Source organism: Sebastes umbrosus, chromosome 15, assembly GCF_015220745.1.
Source record: "Sebastes umbrosus isolate fSebUmb1 chromosome 15, fSebUmb1.pri, whole genome shotgun sequence".
NCBI classification, from domain to species: domain Eukaryota; kingdom Metazoa; phylum Chordata; class Actinopteri; order Perciformes; family Sebastidae; genus Sebastes; species Sebastes umbrosus.
In genome coordinates this window covers 28162098-28183342 of record NC_051283.1, presented here as the reverse complement: position 1 = coordinate 28183342, position 21245 = coordinate 28162098, and the positions used below count along the sequence as shown (strand labels likewise).

At 39.1% G+C, this 21245-nt stretch overlaps 4 protein-coding genes, 2 long non-coding RNA genes, 1 pseudogene and 2 gene segments (V, D, J or C); 3 read left to right on the top strand and 6 right to left on the bottom strand.

The window, feature by feature from the left end:
- Positions 1–10333, bottom strand: part of LOC119503782 — a 119123-nt pseudogene extending 108790 nt beyond the window's left edge.
- Positions 1371–4143, bottom strand: LOC119503796 (zinc finger protein 235-like). The gene is made up of 2 exons (XM_037795793.1): positions 3894–4143; positions 1371–3212 (listed from the first exon to the last, which is right to left on the bottom strand). Exons 1-2 carry the CDS (start codon positions 4084–4086, stop codon positions 2134–2136), a joined length of 1272 nt encoding a protein of 423 aa, XP_037651721.1. The 5' UTR covers positions 4087–4143; the 3' UTR covers positions 1371–2133.
- LOC119503753 (zinc finger and SCAN domain-containing protein 2-like) overlaps positions 5325–21245 on the bottom strand; it is a 681462-nt gene continuing 665541 nt past the window's right edge. Inside the window, 2 exon segments of the mRNA XM_037795719.1 lie at positions 5325–6609; positions 6611–7667. Coding sequence (XP_037651647.1) covers positions 6495–6609; positions 6611–7667 — 1172 coding nt within the window. The 3' untranslated portion in view covers positions 5325–6494.
- On the bottom strand, positions 10436–12110 carry LOC119503802 (zinc finger and SCAN domain-containing protein 21-like). Its single transcript, XM_037795809.1, has 2 exons — positions 11754–12110; positions 10436–11303 (listed from the first exon to the last, which is right to left on the bottom strand). Exons 1-2 carry the CDS (start codon positions 12016–12018, stop codon positions 10465–10467), a joined length of 1104 nt encoding a protein of 367 aa, XP_037651737.1. The 5' UTR covers positions 12019–12110; the 3' UTR covers positions 10436–10464.
- Positions 11930–15340, top strand: LOC119503869. The gene is made up of 3 exons (XR_005210393.1): positions 11930–11986; positions 12929–13143; positions 15298–15340. It is a non-coding gene; the product is annotated as an uncharacterized LOC119503869 (long non-coding RNA).
- On the bottom strand, positions 14398–16529 carry LOC119503809 (zinc finger protein 2 homolog). The gene is made up of 2 exons (XM_037795819.1): positions 15922–16529; positions 14398–15525 (listed from the first exon to the last, which is right to left on the bottom strand). The coding sequence occupies exons 1-2, from the start codon at positions 16058–16060 to the stop codon at positions 14681–14683; spliced, it is 984 nt and encodes a 327-aa protein (XP_037651747.1). The 5' UTR covers positions 16061–16529; the 3' UTR covers positions 14398–14680.
- On the top strand, positions 18228–18683 carry LOC119503857. The segment is given in 1 exon segment: positions 18228–18683. A coding segment is annotated over 1 exon segment (261 nt).
- LOC119503877 overlaps positions 18967–21245 on the top strand; it is a 40606-nt gene continuing 38327 nt past the window's right edge. The window contains exon 1 of the long non-coding RNA XR_005210401.1: positions 18967–19245. This is a non-coding gene — a long non-coding RNA (uncharacterized LOC119503877). The remainder of the gene's footprint in view (positions 19246–21245) is intronic.
- On the bottom strand, positions 19840–20505 carry LOC119503847. The segment is given in 2 exon segments: positions 19840–20203; positions 20419–20505. Coding segments are annotated over 2 exon segments (357 nt in total).

Below are 21245 nucleotides of genomic sequence, written 5' to 3'. Positions count from 1 at the left end.
GTAAACGTCTGAATTTATTCTCATATTACGACTTTTTTTCTTGTAAATTTGACTTAATTCTCATAATATTACGACTTTATTCTAGTAAACTACTGACTTTATTCTCATATTACGACTTTTTTTCTTGTAAATTTATGACTTAATTCTCATATTACGACTTTTTTCTAGTAAACTACTGACTTTATTCTCATAATATTACGACTTTTTTTCGCGTAAAGTTCTGACTTTATTCTCGTAAACGTCTGAATTTATTCTCATAATATTACAATTTTTTTACAGTCTACAAAAACAAGAATCCTGCTAGAGCGAAGACCCGCCCTCCTCTGCCTCTGATTGGCTGGTTCTCGCTGCCTTCGTTGATTGGATTGGTTAGTTTTAAGCAAGAGCAGTGATTGGTTAGGGAATATCAGGGTAAGCCAATCAGAGGCAGAGAAGCGTCTCTCCGGTTTGTAATCAAAACAGCTTGAAGGTGCATACCGCCACCTACTGGACAGGAGTGTGTGACGTCACATCATTTAATTTCTTATATTCACCTGCCCTGTGTTGTTTGAAAAGGAAAAAAGGTGACATCCTCTCCAAGATAATTAGATGTTAGTAGATTTATTCTTCATATATTATATATATTATTGTATTCCTGTACATACTGGGATTTGTGCTCTCTTACTCCAAACAGATATGTTTCTGCAACTAAGGGCATTTTAAATGTTAAAATTTGCAGTGCAATGCTTGATGAATAAATACAGTGTTATTACTCATCTTGACATTAAAAATAATCACTAAATAATGTGATTTAATCAAATTTATGAAGCATTGTATGGGTCCAAACACTACTTTTCTTCTTGTCCCACAACTGTGGTCTCAATGTTGAGATAAATGAGCTAATTTAATTATAATATGACATTATTTCAAATAGAATTGTTTCATTAAAGATAACCAACCTGCTCTGGTAGAACCAGAGAGAACAGAGAGAGAAGAATAAGTAAAGAGAAGGCGTGAAAAGATTCCATTAGATAAATATATAATAAATAAAAATAGATAATAGTTATAGGGTCAGATCATTTTCTAGTGATATATAGTTAATTTTTTTCCATTCAGTTCAGGGACTTTATATAGAGTTTCATTATAGTAGCACATGAAGGGTGGGGTCTATAAACATTTTGCCTTATGAATAAAGAATGTGGCTATGTCAAAAATAATACTATTATGATCAGTGGTTAACATAGCTGTGGATTTACTATTGAACTGTTTCCAGAACTGCGTATGGGAGCACGAAACAAAGAGATGCCCTGTTGTTTCAACATAATAATAATAATAAAAATGATAATAATAATTTGTATTTATATAGCGCTTTTCAAGAAAATCAAAGACACTTTACTTTTACATCACCTTTATAGAAAACACACTCATTGCTCTCAAAGCCAAATCTTAATCTTAAAGCTTTACTGGAAGGGTAAAAATCACTCGTTATTTTGTAGTGAATTTCGTTTGTTTTGGGTTGAACTGGGTATTTGAAAAAAACTTTGTTCTCAGTTTAGATTGTGTGTAGTAAACAGGGTGACCGCTTAATCAGTAAACAGAATATGAAACTCATCTATTTAAAACAACTCTAGGAACGTACCGAACAGTTCGGAAACTTCATTCATAACACTGACATTTGAATCCTAAATCAACATTTTAAAGTTAACTGTGTAAATCTAAACACCTCAGCTGTTGAACTGTGTCCTATCAAAGTTTGTCTGAAGACTTGTGATCTGACCAAAATAACACCAAAAACAGTATGAGCACTTCAAGAATCAACTGTTCCTGTTTTACTAATGATAAAAGATCATTTCAAGACCAGGAGAGTCCGTTAAATTAGAAATAAACAGTGTTAATGGGAGTCATTTAATCATCAATCCCGTTGTTAAACAAAAAATGTTGACCATAGTGCTGTACATGGAACTACTTTCAGACAAATCAAAACAATACAATGTCTACCAAATAACAACAGAATTACAATGATTGTGTAGCTAATTAACTGAAAAACGTAGACTGGAGTCTGTATCAACCTTTCTAGCTGATCAGTGTTGAACCAAATCTTCCCCTCAGTACTTTAATCCTGCTGGAAAAGCCTTAACAAGCATCTCTGCAGCTTCACTTATTGATGCCGCTCTCACCAACACACTTGTGTTTTTTGACATGATAGCGCCGAGAGAATCTTTTATCACAAACGCTGCAACTGAAATCTTTCTCCCCTTCATGGACACACGCGTGTCGTATCAGATGTCCCTTTTGTGTGAAATTTTTACCGCAAGCTGAACAATTAAATGGTTTTTCCCCAGTGTGGACGAACAAGTGTCGAGTCAGAGTCTTCTTTTGTGCGAATGTTTTACTACAAACTGAACAACTGAACGGTTTCTCCCGAGGATGGATTCTCATGTGTTTAATGAAAGTGCCACGGGTATCGCAACGAGTTTCACAAACTGAGCAGGTGAAACGCTCTCCTTCTGAATGAAGTTTCATATGAGCCATTAAGGAGTACTTCCGGGAAAAACCTTTACTACAAACTGAGCAACTAAATGTTTTCTCCCCCGTGTGGACAGTCGAGTGTCGTTTTAGATTTTGCTTTAATGTGAATTTTTTACCACAAACTGAGCAACTGAAGGGTTTCTCTCCTGTTTGGAATCCAGTTTTTTTCTGCACACGTCCCTTTTGGCCAAATCTCCTAGCACATTCAGAGGAGCTAACTGACGTTTTTCCAGTATTACATTCACTTAGAGGTACTTCACTGTTTTGCAGAGGGTTTAAACCTGATTGAGGTTCCTCAGTCTCCTCCCATTCGCTACTGTCATCACTCTCAGAGGACGGTGAAGTCTTGTCATCAGTAGCTGGTTGTAAATGTGTATCTTGATCTGAGTTCCTGGCTGGTTCTGGTCCTCCACAGTCCTCTCCATCAGCTTCTGTTTCCATCTGTTCAGTTTGTCTTTGATGAAGCTGTGAGGACTGAGGTTTTTCTTCATCATTTTCTTCACTCTTCACAAGGACAGTGAATGTGCACTTAGTGATATCAGCCTCCTCCAGCCCTTGAAGCTGCTCTCCCTCCTGACTGGTCCAGAAGTCCTCTGGTTCCTCTTTAATGTGTGGAGGCTCTGGGTCCTCCTGGACCGGACTGGTGCTCCGCTCCTGCTGCTCAGGGGGAACCTCTTCTTTAACCACCAACAGCTTCTGGACGTCTGTGGAGAATAATGAAATACATACACACATCTTAGACTACTGTAATTTCATGGTAAGACTTAATCATTAATTGTTTAATAGTTCAAAATGAGCTCCACCTCAACAAACTACAACAGTCAAATCCTGCGTCTACATAAATTACTACTTCAAGTACATTTTCCTGATTATACTTACATACTTTTACTTAATTTTCAATGCAGGACTTTTACTTAAGATAAGATAAGATATTCCTTTATTAGTCCCACAGTGGGGAAATGTGCAGTGTACAGCAGCAAAGGGGAAACAAAAACAAGAAGCATCAGCTAACACAGTAAAAAAAGAGTTAAACAAAGTGTAACAAAATATGAACCATTTAAATAGAAGTATAAAAATAGAAGCAGTATATACAGTATTAACAATAACAGACTTAACACAATTTAACAAGTGGAAAATTATATTGCACAGTGAGAATTAAATGAAATCCCACCTGAAAATATTGCACAGTATGAATTACACCTGAGTAGTAATGATATTGTCAGTTTACAGTATAGTGCAGTTGTTGTCAGTACTTGTAACCAGTGGTGGAAGAAGAATTCACATCCTTTACTGAAGGAGAACAGAGAGAGAAGAAGTAAAGAGAACCAACCTGCTCTGGTAGAACCAGAGAGAGAACAGAGAGAGAAGAAGTAAAGAGAACCAACCTGCTCTGTGTAACTGAAGCTGAGGGTGTAAAACAGCGTCCAGTAGTTTCTGTTGTCGCTCGTTCTCCTCTTTTGATCGAGAGAGTTCCTCCTCGTACTCTGCTATCGTTCTTTCAAACAGCCCACATATCTCTTCAGCAGCCGCAGTTAGTCGCTGCTTCACCAACGCTCTCAGCATCTGGACTTTACACATTTTCAACTCAACAAAGAGACTCTGCTAACACGTTTCTGCTGGACGCCATCTTGCTCAAATAAGTGTGACGTCAGCCACACTAAGGAATATATAGCTTCCGGGGCAGATTAGTTGCTGAGCTTCAAAATAAAAGTTTTTTTTTAAAAAAAACTATTTTTGCTGCGTTTGGTCCACTACATAAATCTGATTATATGACAAAATATGTAAACTACATATATAGTGTATATTTCTATATATGTCTCACACATATATGCATATATATGTGATGTACATATAAGTCACGGGCTGAGTGATACAGGGGGGTCAAGTTTGGACAAGGTGGACGTTGAGGTAAACCTGTAAATAGTATCACCGAAATCAATCAGATTTTTTTTTTTTCTTGATGTCATGGAAAAACAGGACTTTAGCCTGCACAGAAAACCCAGTGTGAATTTTAATTACTTTGCACGATGGTCAATATGGCATTTAAGATTCCCCTCACTCGATATGGAATATGCATTACTGAAAATATGCACGTCATGATAGAAGGATTCTGCAGCTAACTAGAATTGCATAGATGACTGCCTATTAATCAGACAACTCAATTTATACACATCTGAGGTAATTTGTGTGGATTCATGTATTTTGCCAGTGAACTCACGGAGCACAACGATAGTCTTGACAGTGTAAACCTTTTAGAGTCTATGAAAGTCTATTCAACAGTTGAAGTAACATTATGACTTCAGTGCACGCTGTTTATTGGTTGGTAATTCAGCAGTGCAGATTCAACATTTTAAGGTGCAGTGTGTAGGATGTGGTGGCATCGGGCGGTGATGCTCGTAGGAGAACTACGATGGCAGACGCAAAATTGAAACGTCCCTCTCTAGAGCCAGTGTTTATAATGAAAACAGGTGATTATACACAAAAGAAAACATACTTATTAATATTATATTCTTTTTCTGCCAATACATCCCCCTGTTGATCACACGACACAATCAATCTGTTTATTTTTGACCCGTCAAACACTGAAATAGACAACTGTCTGGTGAACTGGTGAAAGGAGCTGCTGTTTTCTTTCTTCCAACTGCAGTTTACGGATTATTGGACCATAGGTCTGCGGACATCAGTCGAGGACCTCAGTGGCCTGTTGGAAAAATTTGAAATTCACAGCAATATACTTAATTTAGTCCTGCTGTGTTGCTGCCATGTTAACTTCTGCAGTGCTTCGTGATAAGACATTACTTTAGTATCCACATTTATTTCTCATTTCAAATTTATTTAAAACCTTTAAAAGAAACAACAAACTGTTGTATGTAACGCTTTACAGCGTATACTTTCTGAATACAAAATACACCAAATATTGCCAACCGCTGTTTTTATATGATTTCGTCTGAAAAAAAAACATGGTTTAGAGAAATGAGCACAATTGGAGATATCCATTTTGCAAGTGGCCTCTTCACATGGTGGTCAAAAGCACCTCTGACTGTGCCATGATGACTTATTTGTTGAATGAGCAACAAAAAACACAGCTGTTCTTCCCTCTGCCACCAGCCAAACAAGATGCACACATTTATATATCACAATAACTATTCTGTAACAATAAAACTTAACATCTCTGCGTGGTACAGTGTTACTGTTATTATTGGGGGGCAGTTGAAATGAGAGGCAGCAGATAAAAAATGGTTTCTCAACCAGTATTGCACATGGCAAAACTATCTCTCACCCCTCAACATTATTCATTTCAAACATAGACTAAATAAACAAACAATATAATGATATTCTATAAAAGTATAAATACACACACAGATGGATATATATGAGAGAAAGAGAGAGAGCGAGTACTGCAGCCAGATTTATATGATTGAAGCCGGCAATCTTCAGCTGAAACGTACGGTTAGCTCGTAGGCTAATAGCAAACATTCCAGTAGCTCACGTTAGCTTGCAAGTAGCACCGTTTGCGACAGTGGTTAGTTAGCTAGCTATAGCATTTAGCATACTCAGTGGGGATTTTGAATCTGCAGCTTTTTTTCCTTCTCCACTCTATCGCGGTACAAATGGGAGGACACGTCTTGTTCACTCCACAACTTCACCAGTTCCTCCATGTTTACTTTCTACCCCGTTTTCTGCTTCCTGTTTGGTACTGGAGAGAGCGCTCCTATTGGTTGTTGACAATGTTCGCGTCATTGAACTTAATAATATTAATAGTTTTATCAGAATGTCTAGAGACCGACTTTAGACAGTTAGGACTGAACTATTTTTTTTTCTCCAATCATCATCACTGTCATCAGTCTCAGGTTCAGAAGAGTCTTCATTCTTGTCATCAGTATCTGGCTGTAAATGTCTATCTGGAGCTGAGTTCCTGGCTGAATGGTTTCTCCTCTGTGTGGGTTCTCATGTGATTAACTAAGTGGTCCTTGCAATAGAATATTTTACCACAATCTGAGAAGCAAAATTAGTTTTCTCCTGTGTAAATCCTTGTGTCTCTTCAGATTTGACTTGCAGCCAAATCTTTTAACACAAACTGAGCAGCTCAATGTTTTCTCGTGTGTGGATTCTCATGTGTGTCTGTAAATGTCCACTCTGTGTAAAAGATTTCTTACAGACCGAACAGCTGAAAGGTTTCTCTCCTGTATGACATCTCATGTGTATCTTCACATCTCTTCTTTCATTGAAACCTTTACCACACACTGAGCAGCTGAATAGTTTCTCTCCTGTGTGGATTCTCATGTGTTTCTGTACACTTCCGCTCTGTGCGAAAGATTTCCTACAAACGGAGCAGCTGAATAGTTTCTCTCCCGTGTGGATTGTCATGTGTTTCTGTAAAGTTACACTCTGTGCAAAATATTTCTTACAGATGGTGCAGCTGAAAGGTTTCTCTCCTGTGTGAGTTCTCATGTGTGTCTTCAGATTTCCACTTTCAACAAAAGATTTATCACACACTGGGCAGCTGAAAGGTTTCTCTCCTGTGTGGATTCTCATGTGTTTCTGTATATTTCCACTCTGTGTAAAAGATTTCTTACAAACTGAGCAGCTGAAAGGTTTCTGTCCTGTGTGAGCTCCCATGTGTCTCTTCAGATTCCCCTTGGTGCCAAATGTTTTCCCACACACAGAGCAGCTTAATATTTTCTCACCATCATCGACAGGAACTCCATCATTATTCAGAAAGTTTAAACCTGACTGAGGTTCTCTGGTCTCCTTCCATTCGTCACTGTTTTCAGTCTCAGGTTCAGAACAGTCTCCAGTCTTGTCAACAGTATCTGGTTGTAAATGTGTATCTGGATCAGAGTTCCTGGCTGGTTCTGGTCCTCCATAGTCCTCTCCATCAGCTTCTGTTTCCATCTGTTCAGTTTGTCTTTGATGAAGCTGTGAGGACTGAGATTTCTCTTCATCATCTTCTTCACTCTTCACAGAGACAGGAGAGAATGGGAACTTGATATCAGCCTCCTCCAGCCCTTGAAGCTGCTCTCCCTCCTGACTGGTCCAGAGTTCCTCCTGTTCCTCTTTAATGTGTGGGGGCTCTGGGTCCTCCTGGTCCAGTCTGGAGCTCCACTTCTGCTGCTCAGGGGGAACCTCTTCTTTAACCACCAACAGCTGCTGGACGTCTGTGGAGACTAATGAAATACATAAACACGTCTTAGAAAACTGTAAATTCATGTTAACACGTATTCATTAATCATTAGTTAATAGTTCAAAATGAGCTCCACCTCAACCAACTACAACAGTCAAATCCTGCGTCTACATTAGTGCATGAGTAAAACTACTCTAATGATATAATATATAATACATTCACGCTAAAAGAGACACATGGGACATTTTTCTACTTTAAGTACATTTTCCTGACTATACTTGCATACGTTTAACTAAGTAATTTTTTAAATGCTTGTACTTGTAACCAGTGGTGGAAGAAGTATTCAGATCCTTTACTGAAGTACTAATATTAGCACACTGTGGAAATACTTCACCACAGGTCCTGCATTCGAAACCTTACTTAAGTAAAACTGAGGGGTGTCCCCTGAGATGGACATCTTGTGAGCAGATTAACTGGAGACAGAAGAAGCAACAGGACACTCTCGATGTCTTAAGCTGGAGGTTTATTGTAGCTTGAAGTCTGTGACAGTAGTGTCTGGAGCAAAGGGCTTCACATTATCTTCCTAGGTCTATAAAAGGGGGTGGAAAGCTCACCTGAGACTTTCTTCCTGCATTGAGACACACCTGAGAGAAGCAGCTGTTCAGTCTTTGTTTGGTGTTTGATTTGATTTGTTTGTTGAGGGACTAAAACTTGGAGTGACTGCTTAGTCACATCAGCCAAGAAACAAGATTCCAGTCACCTACATGTCTGCAACTGCATAACTCAACACTACGGCCAAGTATTAGGGCCACCTTGAGGGGAAAAAAAATATCTGAGATTTCGAGAATAAAGTCATAATATTATGAGAATAAAGTCATATGTTTCCAAGAAAAAATGTCGTAATATTATAAGAATAAAGTCATAAGTTTCCGAGAAAAAAAGGCGTAATATTATGAGAATAAAGTATTATATTTATGTATTATTATTAAAATGTTATAAAGTAGTAAATTGACGTGTTATTTTAGAGGGGAAAGAAGTGTGAAAATGAGGAACGTGGAGCATCTTGTGAAGTTATACTTTAGTTTAGGTTTCAAAAATAACCAAATACTTAATTTTGGCGCATCAGCACCACATTATCATCAGTATCAGGACCTTGAAAAGATTGAGCAAGAAACTGCGTTCATTCTGAAGAAAGAACCACACGGACCTGATGAGGAAACTGACTCTTGTGGAGGAGGAAATTACTTTTTTTTCTCATAAAATTATGACTTTATTCTCGTAATATTACAACTTTTTTTCTTGAAATAGTATGAATTCAGTCTCATTAAATTACGACTTCTTTCTTGTAATATGACGTTATGTTTTCCCTTAATGTGGCCCTAATGCTCAGTCGTAGATAACAAAACAATGAAAAGGAACCAACCTGCTCTGTGTATCCGGACTTCCGGGTGTAAAACAGCGTCCAGTAGTTTCTGTTGTCGCTCGTTCTCCTCTTTTGATCGAGAGAGTTCCTCCTCGTACTCTGCTATCGTTCTTTCAAACAGCCCACATATCTCTTCAGCAGCCGCAGTTAGTCGCTGCTTCACCAACGCTCTCAGCATTTCACCTTTAGACATGTTTACTGAATCACAGCTACGTTTCCTCCAGACACGCAAGCTAACTTCATTAGCATCCTCGGCTAACAGATGAGTCTGAAGTGAAACGTCCACAAAATCACTTAAAGACGTTCACCCGGACATCCAGACTCTGCTGGTTCAGTCCGGTTGTATCTGATGAACTGACTGACAGAACCAGCGGGACTAACGGGGGAAAAAACGGTTTACAACAAGAACCTCTTCAACCAGACTCCACTTTGCTCAACTCAGCCACGGTAAATTACTTCCGGTATCACCTCTTCAAAATAAAAGTGATCAAACTTTTTATTTAAAGGTCCCATATCGTGCTCATTTTCAGGTTCATACTTGTATTTTGTGTTTCTAATAGAACATATTTACATGCTGTAATGTAAAAAAATGTTTTTTATTTTCCTCATACTGTCTGTCTAAATATACCTGTATTTACTCCCCGTCTGAAACGCTCTGTTTTAGTGCATTTCAACGGAATTGCAACAGAATTGTGTAGCTAGGCAACAGTTTGGGTCCATGTTTACTTCCTGTCAGCTGATTTTATTTACATACACTGCAACAGGAAATAAACTGGGACACATTTAGAATGTTTAGGTTTAAAACCATGTAATGATCTTTAAATTATATATATTTGAGACATCACAAATGAACAGAAATCCAAACAGCTTGTTTCAAACACACAATTTCTGAATACGGGCTGTTTGTATTTTTCCATATATTGAGCGCTTTGATAGTTTAACAGTATTTATATAGCACTTAAACCTGCTTTATAATGTAAAAGACATGAAAATCACACTTTTTACAATATGAGACCTTTAAAGGGCCCATGTTTCTTTGGTTATGCAGCAGAATGGTCCCTGTGAATGTAATTATTTAATACAGTTTATTATATTAATGGATTATTATTACTGATACTACATAAAACCGGAGTCAAATTCCTTGTTTGTATATAATTGGCGAAATAAACCTGATTCTGATACCTTAATGAAAGCATCTGGTTGTAAATGTCTATCTGGATCAGAGTTCCTGGCTGGTTCTGGTCCTCCACAGTCCTCTCCATCAGCTTCTGTTTCCATCTGTTCAGTTGAAGTGCTGACTGGAGGCTCTGCCTGTCTGTTCTCCTCAGTTTGAGTTTGATGAAGCTTTGAGGACTGACGACCAACACATTTGTGTGTTTTGTCCAATGGAAGCCAGGCAAATCTTTTGTTACAAACACTCCAACTGAATCGTTCCTCCCGTGTGAACTGCCATGTGGTGTGTAAAATATGCCTTTTGTATAAAACTTTTACCACAAACTAGGCAATTAAATGGTTTCTGTCCTGTGTGATGCATCATGTGGTATGTCAATTGTACCTTCTGGATAAAACTTTTACCACACACTGAGCAGCTGAAAGGTTTCTTCCCTGTGTGATGTGCCATGTGGTATGTCAGTTGTACCTTCTGGATAAATCTTTTACCACACACTAAGCAATTGAATGGTTTCTCTCCTGTGTGGAGTCTCATGTGTAACTTTAAACTTCCACTCTGTGTAAAAGATTTTTTGCAGACTGAGCAGCTGAAAGGTTTCTCTCCTGTATGAGATCTCATGTGTCTCTTCAGATTTCCACTGGCGCCAAATGTCTTCCCACACTCAGAGCAGCGCTTCTCACCAGCACTACATCTCAAATCACTGAGAGGGGAGTCTCCAGTCTTATCATCAGTATCTGGTTGTAAATGTCTATCTGGATCAGAGTTCCTGGCTGGTTCTGGTCCTCCACAGTCCTCTCCATCAGCTCCTGTTTCCATCTGTTCAGTTTGTCGTTGATGAAGATGTGAGGACTGAGGTTCCTCTTCGTCTTCTTCACTCTTCACAGGGACAGGAGAGAATGGGAACTTGATATCAGCCTCCTCCAGCCCTTGAAGCTGCTCTCCCTCCTGACTGGTCCAGAGTTCCTCCTGTTCCTCTTTAATGTGTGGGGGCTCTGGGTCCTCCTGGACCAGACTGGAGCTCCACTCCTGCTGCTCAGGGGGAAACTCTTCTTCAACCACCAACAGCTGCTGGACGTCTGTGGAGCCTAATGAAATACATAAACACGTCTTAAAAAACTGTAATTTAATGGTAAGACTTAATCATTAATTGTGTGTTAATAGTTCAAAATGAGCTCCACCTCAACCAACTACAACAGTCAAATCCTGCGTCTACATTAATTACAACTTTTAATACTTTAAGTACATTTCCCCGATTATACTTAGATACTTTTAATTAAGTAACATTTTCAATGCAGGACTTTTACTTGTAACCAGTGGTGGAAAAATTATTCAGATCCTTTACTTATAGCTGCAGTCTGCAACTTTGAGCAATATGATAAAAAGTTATGTTTATAAAACTTTCATTATATCCTGATAGTATTGTATGAGAGAGATAATCTGTGAAAAAAAATAATGTGAATATTTAAGTGAAGGATCTGAATAGTTCCTCCAGAACAGTAATAATAAAACAATGAAACGGTACAAACCTGCTCTGTGTACCCGGACTTCCGGGTTCAAAACAGCGTCCAGTAGTTTCTGTTGTCGTTGATTCTCTTTTGAACTGAACTCCAGTTCCTCCTCGTACTCTGCTATCGTTCTCTCAAACAGCCCAAATATCTCTTCAGCAGCCGCAGTTAGTCGCCGGTTGACAAAAGCTCTCAAAATCTGAACCTTAGACATTTTTACTGAATCACAGCAACGTTTCCTCCAGACACGCTCGGTTAAAGGGACTGTTTGTAACTTTTTACACATATAAATCACCCGGGTCTGTTTCCCATGCGTGCTCGTGTGTGGCTACGCTGTTCAGACTCAGACTCCAACACAAACTACACGGAAGCACCAAAACCTCAAAGTTCTATCTAGTGAAGCCCGTCTGTTCAACAGTGTTGACCGCGGTCGGAGGACGCGGGGGAGAGCTTTGGTCTCCAGGACCGGAGTCTCTGCTGTACTCTGCTCCTCTGCCTGCCTGCCTTCACTCAGCTCGCTCCACTCTCACGTGTATGCTGCTCACTCCACACTGCAGAAGACTTCGTAGCTCAGAGAATATCTAGTGAATGTACAGTGGACGTTTGTGCAGAAATAACTGCTGCAGCTCCTCCAGACCAACAGAGGTTTCCCGTGTCTTGTGAAGTGACGGGGCTCCGCAGAGAGAAACGTTATCGTCTCCGACCAAAACTCCGGTGTCTCCCGTTCCCTCCGGCCGCGGTCGGGAGGCTGAAGCAGGACAAGCCAACACTAGGATCAGCAGTGATTCATGGAGAGACCTTCGTCTGGTCAGCTAACATTACTGCCAAGCAGCTGAAATATAGAGTGATATTGTGCTTTTAGCTGACGTGTGTCGCCTCACTGTTTTGAGCGATGCTCGTTCATGTCTATGTAGAGCGAGCACAAGCGCGAGCAACAGGACGCTGACTGTAGTTGACTAAACGGCCACAGGTGTCGCTGTTAACAAGCCTTTCTGACGCTGAGCCGTGTTGCTAGGTTACTAGTCTCTACTTCCAGCTAGCAAGCTAACTTCTTCAGCTCGGAGATGTTTCAGATGTTTCCAGATAAAGGGAACAGCACAGAGTCCATTCAGACAGGTTCATCTGGACATTGTGGCTCCATGATAAATACAGTTTGTTCTCTATCAACTAGCGCTGTGTGGCCGAGCTATCTCCAGCTAACTTCATTTAGCATCCTCGGCTAACAGATGAGTCTGAAGTGAAACGTCCACAAAGTCACTTCAACACGTTGATCCGTTCATACCGGCTCTGCTGGGTCACTCCGGTTGTATCTGATGAACTACGTGGCAGAACCAGCGGGACTAACGGGGGAAAACCCGGTTAACAACAAGAACCGCTTCAACCAGACTCCACTTTGCTCAACTCAGCCACGGTAAATTACTTCCGGTATCACCTCTTCAAAATAAAAGTGATCAAACTTTTATTACATGCCCATGTTTGTTTGGTTGTGCAGCAGAATGGTCCTTAAATAATGTAATTATTTCATACAGTTTATTATTTTAATAGAATTATTATTACTGATACCCATCTGTATACATTTATAACTTGATTTACAAAGTATTCCTGTAAGTAGTTGAACTTTTAAGGCAGTTTATGGCAGATGATATTCTCTACAATGCAGTGTTACATTTAGTTAACAGCTGTTCAAGCTCAAAGTTAAAAACACAAACCTGATGTGTGTGTGAATGCGTGTGTATGTGTGTTGAATGTATCAGTTCATGTTGGCGTCTTAAGTGTGTTTCTTTTTAACATGATGCTCATTTATATTTTTCTCTGGCACTGCAGGTAGTGTGTTTTATGTTTGATATGTAAATGTTCTTAATATGCCCTTGTACAAAGTAGTTCCTTTTATAATTGTAATATAACTTATTATTTTAATCGAGCTTCCCAGCAAAAAGCATTTCACACGATTGTACCTGTATAACCGGCGTGACAATAAACATCTTGAATCTTGAATCTTGATTTCTTCCCTCGGAGTGCTTTCTCGTCTCGTGGTGGCGTCTGCTGCCTGCTCGTCACCCACTACTACTATCATTAGTAGCAGCCTTTTCATTATTAGTAGAAGTCATAATTCTATTATTGTTACTGATATTTCTATTATTACTCTATTACATCCACTGCTATTGCTTATGTTATTAGTTCTATTTGTATTACTACTTATAGCTGTAGTGCTATTATTGTGGTTGCTGTGCATCTCTCTCTCTCACAACCTAACCGGTCGAGACAGCTGGCCGCCCACCCAGAGCCTGGTTCTGCCCGAGGTCTCTACCCGTTAAAGGGTAGTTTTTTTCTTGCCACTGCCGCATAACAATGCATGCTCATGGGGGATCTCTTCGTTGGGTCTCTAAATGATAGAGTACGCTCTAGACCTGCTATATATGAAAACTGTCTTGAAATAACTTCTGTTGTGATTTGATGCTATATAAAAATAAATTGAAAAGCATTTTGATGTTGTGGCTCAGGGCGGAACTAAATTTAACTACTTTATATACTGTTGGATAGTTTAACCTGTAACAATCATGATGTTACAGTAAATCTGTAACATGTACAATAGTATGAATTGTCCAGTACATATAGATGTGTAACACTAAGGGGATAGTAGTTTTTGGAAAAGCATGGAGACAGATTATAACAGTACATTTGATTTATACAACACTAGACACAACAGTTACTTTACAAAGTAAAAATAACAACAAGAGGTCAAAACAGCTCTAAAACACACAGCTAATCCAATAACTGGCAATCAACTGGATAGTGAATTAAACCAGATGTAGTTCCTTTTCAACATGCACCAGCTCTTGGTCGCAAAAACTTTACACTTCCTGTAGTAGCGTCGAATTAAAAGTCATCTTTGAAGTGACTGCTGGAGTACTGATCCACTCAACAGCTCAACCAGCACCTCTCCACCTTCACCTGCTGCTGTCAACAACAACAACACACTTGTGGTTTTTGACCTGTGAATGCCACGTGAATCTTTTGTCACACATGCTGCATTTAAATGGCTTCTCCTCCGTGTGCAGGGCCATGTGCGTGGTCAAATTTGCCTTTTTTGAAAATCTCTTACTACAAACTGAGCAGAGAAATGGTTTCTCCCCGGTATGGACTCTCATGTGATTCACCAACGTGCAACGCAGACTAAAGCTCGTGTTGCAAACGGAGCAGGAGAACGGCTTCTCTCCCGTATGAACTCTTAAGTGTGTCGTCAAATTTGAGCTCTTTGTAAATTTTTTACCACAAAATTGGCAAATGTGACATTTCATGTGGGTCAGCAGATGGTCCTTGCTGCTAAATGTTTTACAACACTCAGAGCAGCTAAAAGATTTTTGGGCCGCGTTATATACAGAGACTTCATTGATTCTCAGAGCATTAAAACCTGACTGAGTTTCCCTCCTCTGCTTTAAGCCATCATCACTGTCTCCAGTCTCAGGTTGTAAAAGTCTATCTGGATCGGAGTTCCTGGCTGGTTCTGGTCCTCCAAAGTCTCCATCAGCTTCTGTTTTTAAATACTCTGCCTCTCTGTTCTCAGTTTGTCTTTCTTCACCCTTCACAGGTACAGCAGTGAATGGGAACTTGGTGATATCAGTCTCCTCCAGCCGTTGAAGCTGCTCTCCCTCCTGACTGGTCCAGAGTTCCTCCTGTTCCTCTTTAATGTGTGGGGGCTCTGGGTCCTCCTGGTCCAGACTGGAGCTCCACTCCTGCTGCTCAGGAGGAACATCTTTAATCACCGTGAACGTCTTGACGTTTGCAGGAAACACTGAAAAACACACATAACAAGTTGTGTAAATGTACCACAAACTCATTGTTTTGTGTATATTATACATAGGGATGCCCGCGGCGCGCATATGCTACGCATACACATAATATACCTACTAGAAAATATACATTATATTATATATTATATAGATATAAATAGATTAAATGGTAATATATATTTTTATCATTGTTTATAGTCATTCCCAACAGCCTTTACTGGTTCTAAATACAGTATATCACAGATCACATGGTTAAAATCATATCTGCCTGTTTTACACTCTTTGGCCACCAGGTGGTTTCGTTTTCACATGAAGACAAATGAACCTTTTCTGAACCAATCTGCTGGAAAGCTTCATGAAGCTTCAGCTCGACATCACTAATGTAATGGTCTACTGACCAGCTCCGTCTCTCTGCAGCAGCCGGATCATCTCCTCCTCGTACTCTGCGATGGTTCTCTCAAACAGACCAAATATCTCCTCAGCAGCAGCAGTCAGTCTCTGGTTGACAAAAGCTCTCAGCAGTTCACCTTTAGACATGTTGTCGGATTGTAGCGGGAGATTTAGAGGTCAAACATTCAGGATAAAACCTCTAAACGGGACATGAAGAGCTCTGGTTAGTTTCCTCCCGCTGAGAGTCGGTTAAAGGTTTAAAAGAGACGAACGAAGAAACGAAACCACTTCAACGAGACGCCATCTTGACCAAACAGTGACAAGTGCTTCCGGGGCACGGTGCTGACCTTCAAAATAAAACCTGAGTATGTCCTCAGAAACAGCTTTATTGGCCAACTACATCAACAAGTGGTCTACTTACTTACACAGAAATACACATACAGCTAAAAAACAATACTGCAATGTTGAATGAATGCATTATTTTTAGGACCATAAAAGATAACACGATAATATTGTGTATTTTTGGTTGTAGCGGATCAGTTTTAAAGCTAGAGTGAAGATACTGGTATTATTTGAAACTAGAAAAACCTGATGAATATATTGGTACCCACCATGTCATACTAGCTTGTTGCGAATGAGGTTAAATAACCCTTCAAGCTTGCGCAAAAAATTTGGGAGGAAAAAAATGCCTGATAAAAACTTCCAAAAATGTCTGAAAAAGAAGCCAGAAACAGAATTATAGTCAACTATGTCAATACGTTACTTACTTACTTACAGAGAAATACACATACAGCTAAAAACAATAGTGCAATGGAGAATGATAGAGTGAAGATACTGGTATCATATGAAACTAGAAAACCTAAAGAATCTATGTCATACTAGCATGTAGTGAAGGAGGTTAAATAATGCTCCAAGCTTGCGCTAAATTTTGGCGAGGAAAATCTGTCAAGGCCATTTTCAAAAGGGGTCCCTTGACCTCCGACCTCCAGATATGTGAATGTGTGAGGGTTCTTGTCTGAAAAAATGTCCCGAAAAAAGTCTGAAAAATGTCTTAAAATATCTGAAAAAAGCCCCCAAAAAGTCCAAAAGAAAGGCAGAAGAAAAGTCCGATACTGGTATCGTATGAAACTAGAAAACCTAATGAATCCATCAGTACCCACCATGTCATACTAGTTTGTCATGAAGGAGGTTAAATAACTCTCCAATCTTACACTCAATTTTGGTGAGGAAAAAACTGCTATGGCCATTTTCAAAGCGGTCCCTTGACCTCTGACCTCCAGATATGTGAATGTAAATGGGTTCTATGGGTACCCGCGAGTCTCCCCTTTACAGACATGCCCACTTTATGATAATCACATGCAGCTTGGGGCAAGTCATAGTCAAGTCAGCACACTGACACACTGACAGCTGTTGCCTGTTGGGCTGCAGTTTGTCATGTTATGATTTGAGCATATGTTTTATGCTAAATGCAGTACCTGTGAGGGTTTCTGGACAATATCTGTCATTGTTTTGTGTTGTTAATTGATTTCCAATAATAAATATATACATATATTTGGGATAAAGTTGTTACAAAGATATAAATACACGTTTAACATGTCCTGAAATCTGCGTACATCCTTATCATAGTATATTGTATAGTGTTTTTCAAATATTTTTTTATTGTTTAAATACTGCTTGAAAATGCTAAATAGGGGAAATCAAATCAAGTGTGAGGAAACTTTGAAGTTGTTGAGGTGGATCGTTTGAATGTGTGTGTTCAGTGAAGTGTATCAGTCTCTGCAGCAGTAATGTATTATTATATATTATTATATAATAATATATAATATTATATTATATAGTATTAGTATTCTGTAATGTTTTTATTGTGTCATATTGAGAAACATTTTGTTTGAAATCTTTTATTAGTTTGCTAAATGCAGAATGAAATCCTCCTGAGGAAGAATTTATGTCATCAATTTATTATCTGTATTTGCTTATGTTTCCACTACATTCTTTACGGTCATGTGTAATTAAGATTTTGGATGATTTCGATGAGAAAGTTTAAAAATTTGTCACAATTGTAATATGTTATTTACAGTGCAGTTTGATGTATTTCAAGTGATATGAGGACTCTATCTGTGCTGATATGCATGAGAGGTTTCTTAAAGGGAAGTGAAACAATGTGTGAGTGAGTGACTGGTGGAGCAGAAAAAACATCTGACAGAAACTCCTTAAAGGAGAAAATCATCTCTCACACAGTAAAGGTGTCCAAGTGTCTGGTGTTTGATTGACATCTATGTGGTCCCTGTCCTCTAAGCTGATTGGTGTCTTTTAGGTGATGTCCGTCCCACCCTGACGGTGCTGCCCCCCTCCAGAGAAGAGCTGGAGCAGGGAAAGGCCACGCTCATGTGCCTGGCCGACAAGGGCTTCCCCTCAGACTGGAGTCTGGCCTGGAAGGTGGACGACAGCAGCATCAGCAGCAGCAGCTGGGAGGAGAGCAAGAGCCCCGGGGTGCTGGAGAAGGATGGCCACTACAGCTGGAGCAGCACCCTGAGGCTCACTGCAGACCAGTGGAGCAAGGTGGGCTCTGTGACCTGTGAGGCCACCCAGGGCTCCCAGACTCTGGTCTCAGAGACAGTGAGGAGAGACCAGTGTTCCCAGTCCTGACCTGACTCACTGGGACTCTGCTACTGGTTTCACTCTGCTACTGCTCTCACTCTGCACTCTGTAACCATCTCTGTCTTTTATTGGACATGTTTCAATAACAATATTTACCAGCTTGTTGCAGTGGGTCAATATTATCATCAAAGTTCATCAAATCAGTTGTTTTCATGTTTGTTATTATCAAAGTGTCTGAGTGATTTTCTCTTAATAGTAACAGTAACTGTGTTAAATACTGAGGGAAATGTTGTAATTTCTCCATGATGACTGTAGAAAGACAGTTTAAGAGTACATGATAGAGGTCTATATTTGCTGTATATTCAAAGAGTTTATGAACTCAGCCAGAACTCCTGATTATTGATTGATTAATACAACTAGTGATGGTAGTATTCATTTTTTTTTTTTAATTATTGCAATTTTACAGCACAAATGCAATACAGTTGATATAATATAACCCATTAGCCCATCCTCCCTACCTGTTCCCCACGCATGCACCCACCCAAACCAACACATGGTACGCTCACACATGTACCCACAAAATAACATTAAAAAATATAAAATAAAATAATATAAAATGAAAAATAAAATATACACACAAACAAATAAATAAAGTCAATGGAAAAACACTAAAGAACATGCACTATTATTTGAATAAAATTATAAAAGTCGGAAAATGATGCTGTATATCTGAAGTAAAAGGCAGTATATCATCAGCGTAAAGAAAAATAAAATGAGTGTGATCTGCATTTCTAAACTATTATACTGTTACTATTTACATACTGCTTCTACTGAAAAGCCACAAAGATAAATAAAAGAGATGACAAGAGGAAATAATTATAAAGCTTCTTGTTTATATGCTCCATGAATCTTTTTTAATTTCAGTCATAAAATATATTTGTTCACCGGAATACAAAACACAAAAAAATGGCTAAAATATTTTATAGACATCATTTCATGATGATATGACATTTATTTTTTTAGTATGTTTAAGCTTCTCAGAAAAATGGTAAGATATAAAATAAATAAATAAATAATATTAATAGTTTTAATGTTCATGTGTTATCATACTGTATTGATTAAAGGTAAAGAATTATAATAAGTTAATTATTAACAACTAAAGACATGAATTCCTATTTAAACAGAGGTTAGCTTTGATGTGAAAAGGAATGTTTGAAATTAAAATTATAACATTACTTACAAACATTATATTTTTAGTGTTAAAATGTTAATATATAATCATTAATATTGTATTTCTTGGTAAAACCTGTGTTGTTTCAGTTTGAGTGCAGCTGTTGAGTCAGATCAGTTCCTCTTCAGCTGAGGGAGGTTTTTGTACGACGTTGTATCACTGTGTGAACGGCCAGCTGCCACTCTGCTGACAGTAGTAAACTCCTGCATCTTCAGTCTGAACTCCTCTGATGGTCAGAGTGAAATCAGTCCCAGATCCACTTCCACTAAAACGATCTGAAACTCCAGACTGACGGTTTGTAGCTGTATAAATCAGGAGTTTAGGAGCTTCTCCAGGTTTCTGAAGGTACCAGTGGAGGTAGCTAACACTTGTACTGGTTTTACATCTAACGGAGGCAGTCTGTCCTGGATCAACAGACTGAGATCCAGGAGACTGAGTCAGGATGGTTTCTCCTGATGAACCTGAAATCATGAAAAAGAGCAGAAGGGTTATTGAGACAAATCCAGCTTGGAGAAAGATGATCAACATCCCAACAGAAGAGTCTGGTTTCTTTAACATGGAGAATAGATGGAAGAAGGTAAACGCTGCTTGTCTCGGTGTTTCTCCATCATAGCAGAACATCATTGTGGTGAACCTGGTTGCATCCTGAAGCAAAGTTTTCAGAAGAGAGTCTCACCCTGAACAAGGAGCCCCAGGGTGGCCAGCAGTAGAATCAGTGGCATCATCATTGTGTCTCTGAAAGGCCTGGACAGCCACTGATCAACACTGGCTTCTTAACGGCTGGGAGCAGAGAGGCAGGACACACATATGCAAACACACAGAGTCAGTGAACTGTAGCTGTCCTCAACACATCATGCTGTTTCCTCCTCACTACTGGGAAAGATCACTATTTAAATCATCCTCATGGAGATTCACACAAACTCTGAATCTGAACTCTACTTCTGGATTATGCTTCATTATCTCCAGAATAACTGCAATACAAAGCAGAATGTGATCTGAAACAACATTTGTTTTTGTTCTTTATCAGCAATTCAGTTCTTCTTTGCCAATTAATCACAGACTACAAATGTTTTTAATGAAAACTTCATCACTGCAGCATCTTTTTTACAACCTATGAACTCCAAATCTCTTTAAGTCTCCTGCTGATGTTGGTGCTTCAGGTTCGGTTTCTCCTTAAATGACCCTTAATCTACTGATAGTAAAATCTTTGTGTGTTCCTGATTTTAGTACAGATACTGTCCCTCAGGCTCAGAAGGAATCTCCTTTCCTGGACTTTTTTTAAAATGTACAATATGTTCACTGTGATTTAAGCGAGTATAATCCTTTAAGAAAAATCCCCTTTGTGTCCAAAAAACCCTGGAATCACTGGTTCATGCCCTGACAGACTTTATTAAAGTCAGTGTTGTACTGAGCTCAGCCTAGTATGGGTTAACAACAGGTTGTAGTAAATACCTGCTGCTACAGTATGTATGTGAACATTAACTAAATCTTTCAGGTTCAAAA

Bases quoted from the DNA above. Each gene is read 5' to 3' on its own strand.
- LOC119503809 (XM_037795819.1), bottom strand. From the start codon at position 16,060: ATGTCTAAAGGTGAACTGCTGAGAGCTTTTGTCAACCAGAGACTGACT. The intron at 15,526-15,921 runs GTCAGTAGACCA...TGTGTTTTTCAG, and splicing joins GCTGCAGAGAGACGGAGCTG to TGTTTCCTGCAAACGTCAAG.
- LOC119503802 (XM_037795809.1), bottom strand. From the start codon at position 12,018: ATGTGTAAAAAGTTACAAACAGTCCCTTTAACCGAGCGTGTCTGGAGG. The intron at 11,304-11,753 runs GTTTGTACCGTT...TAGGCTCCACAG, and splicing joins AGTCCGGGTACACAGAGCAG to ACGTCCAGCAGCTGTTGGTG.
- LOC119503796 (XM_037795793.1), bottom strand. From the start codon at position 4,086: ATGTGTAAAGTCCAGATGCTGAGAGCGTTGGTGAAGCAGCGACTAACT. The intron at 3,213-3,893 runs GTTGGTTCTCTT...TATTCTCCACAG, and splicing joins GCTTCAGTTACACAGAGCAG to ACGTCCAGAAGCTGTTGGTG.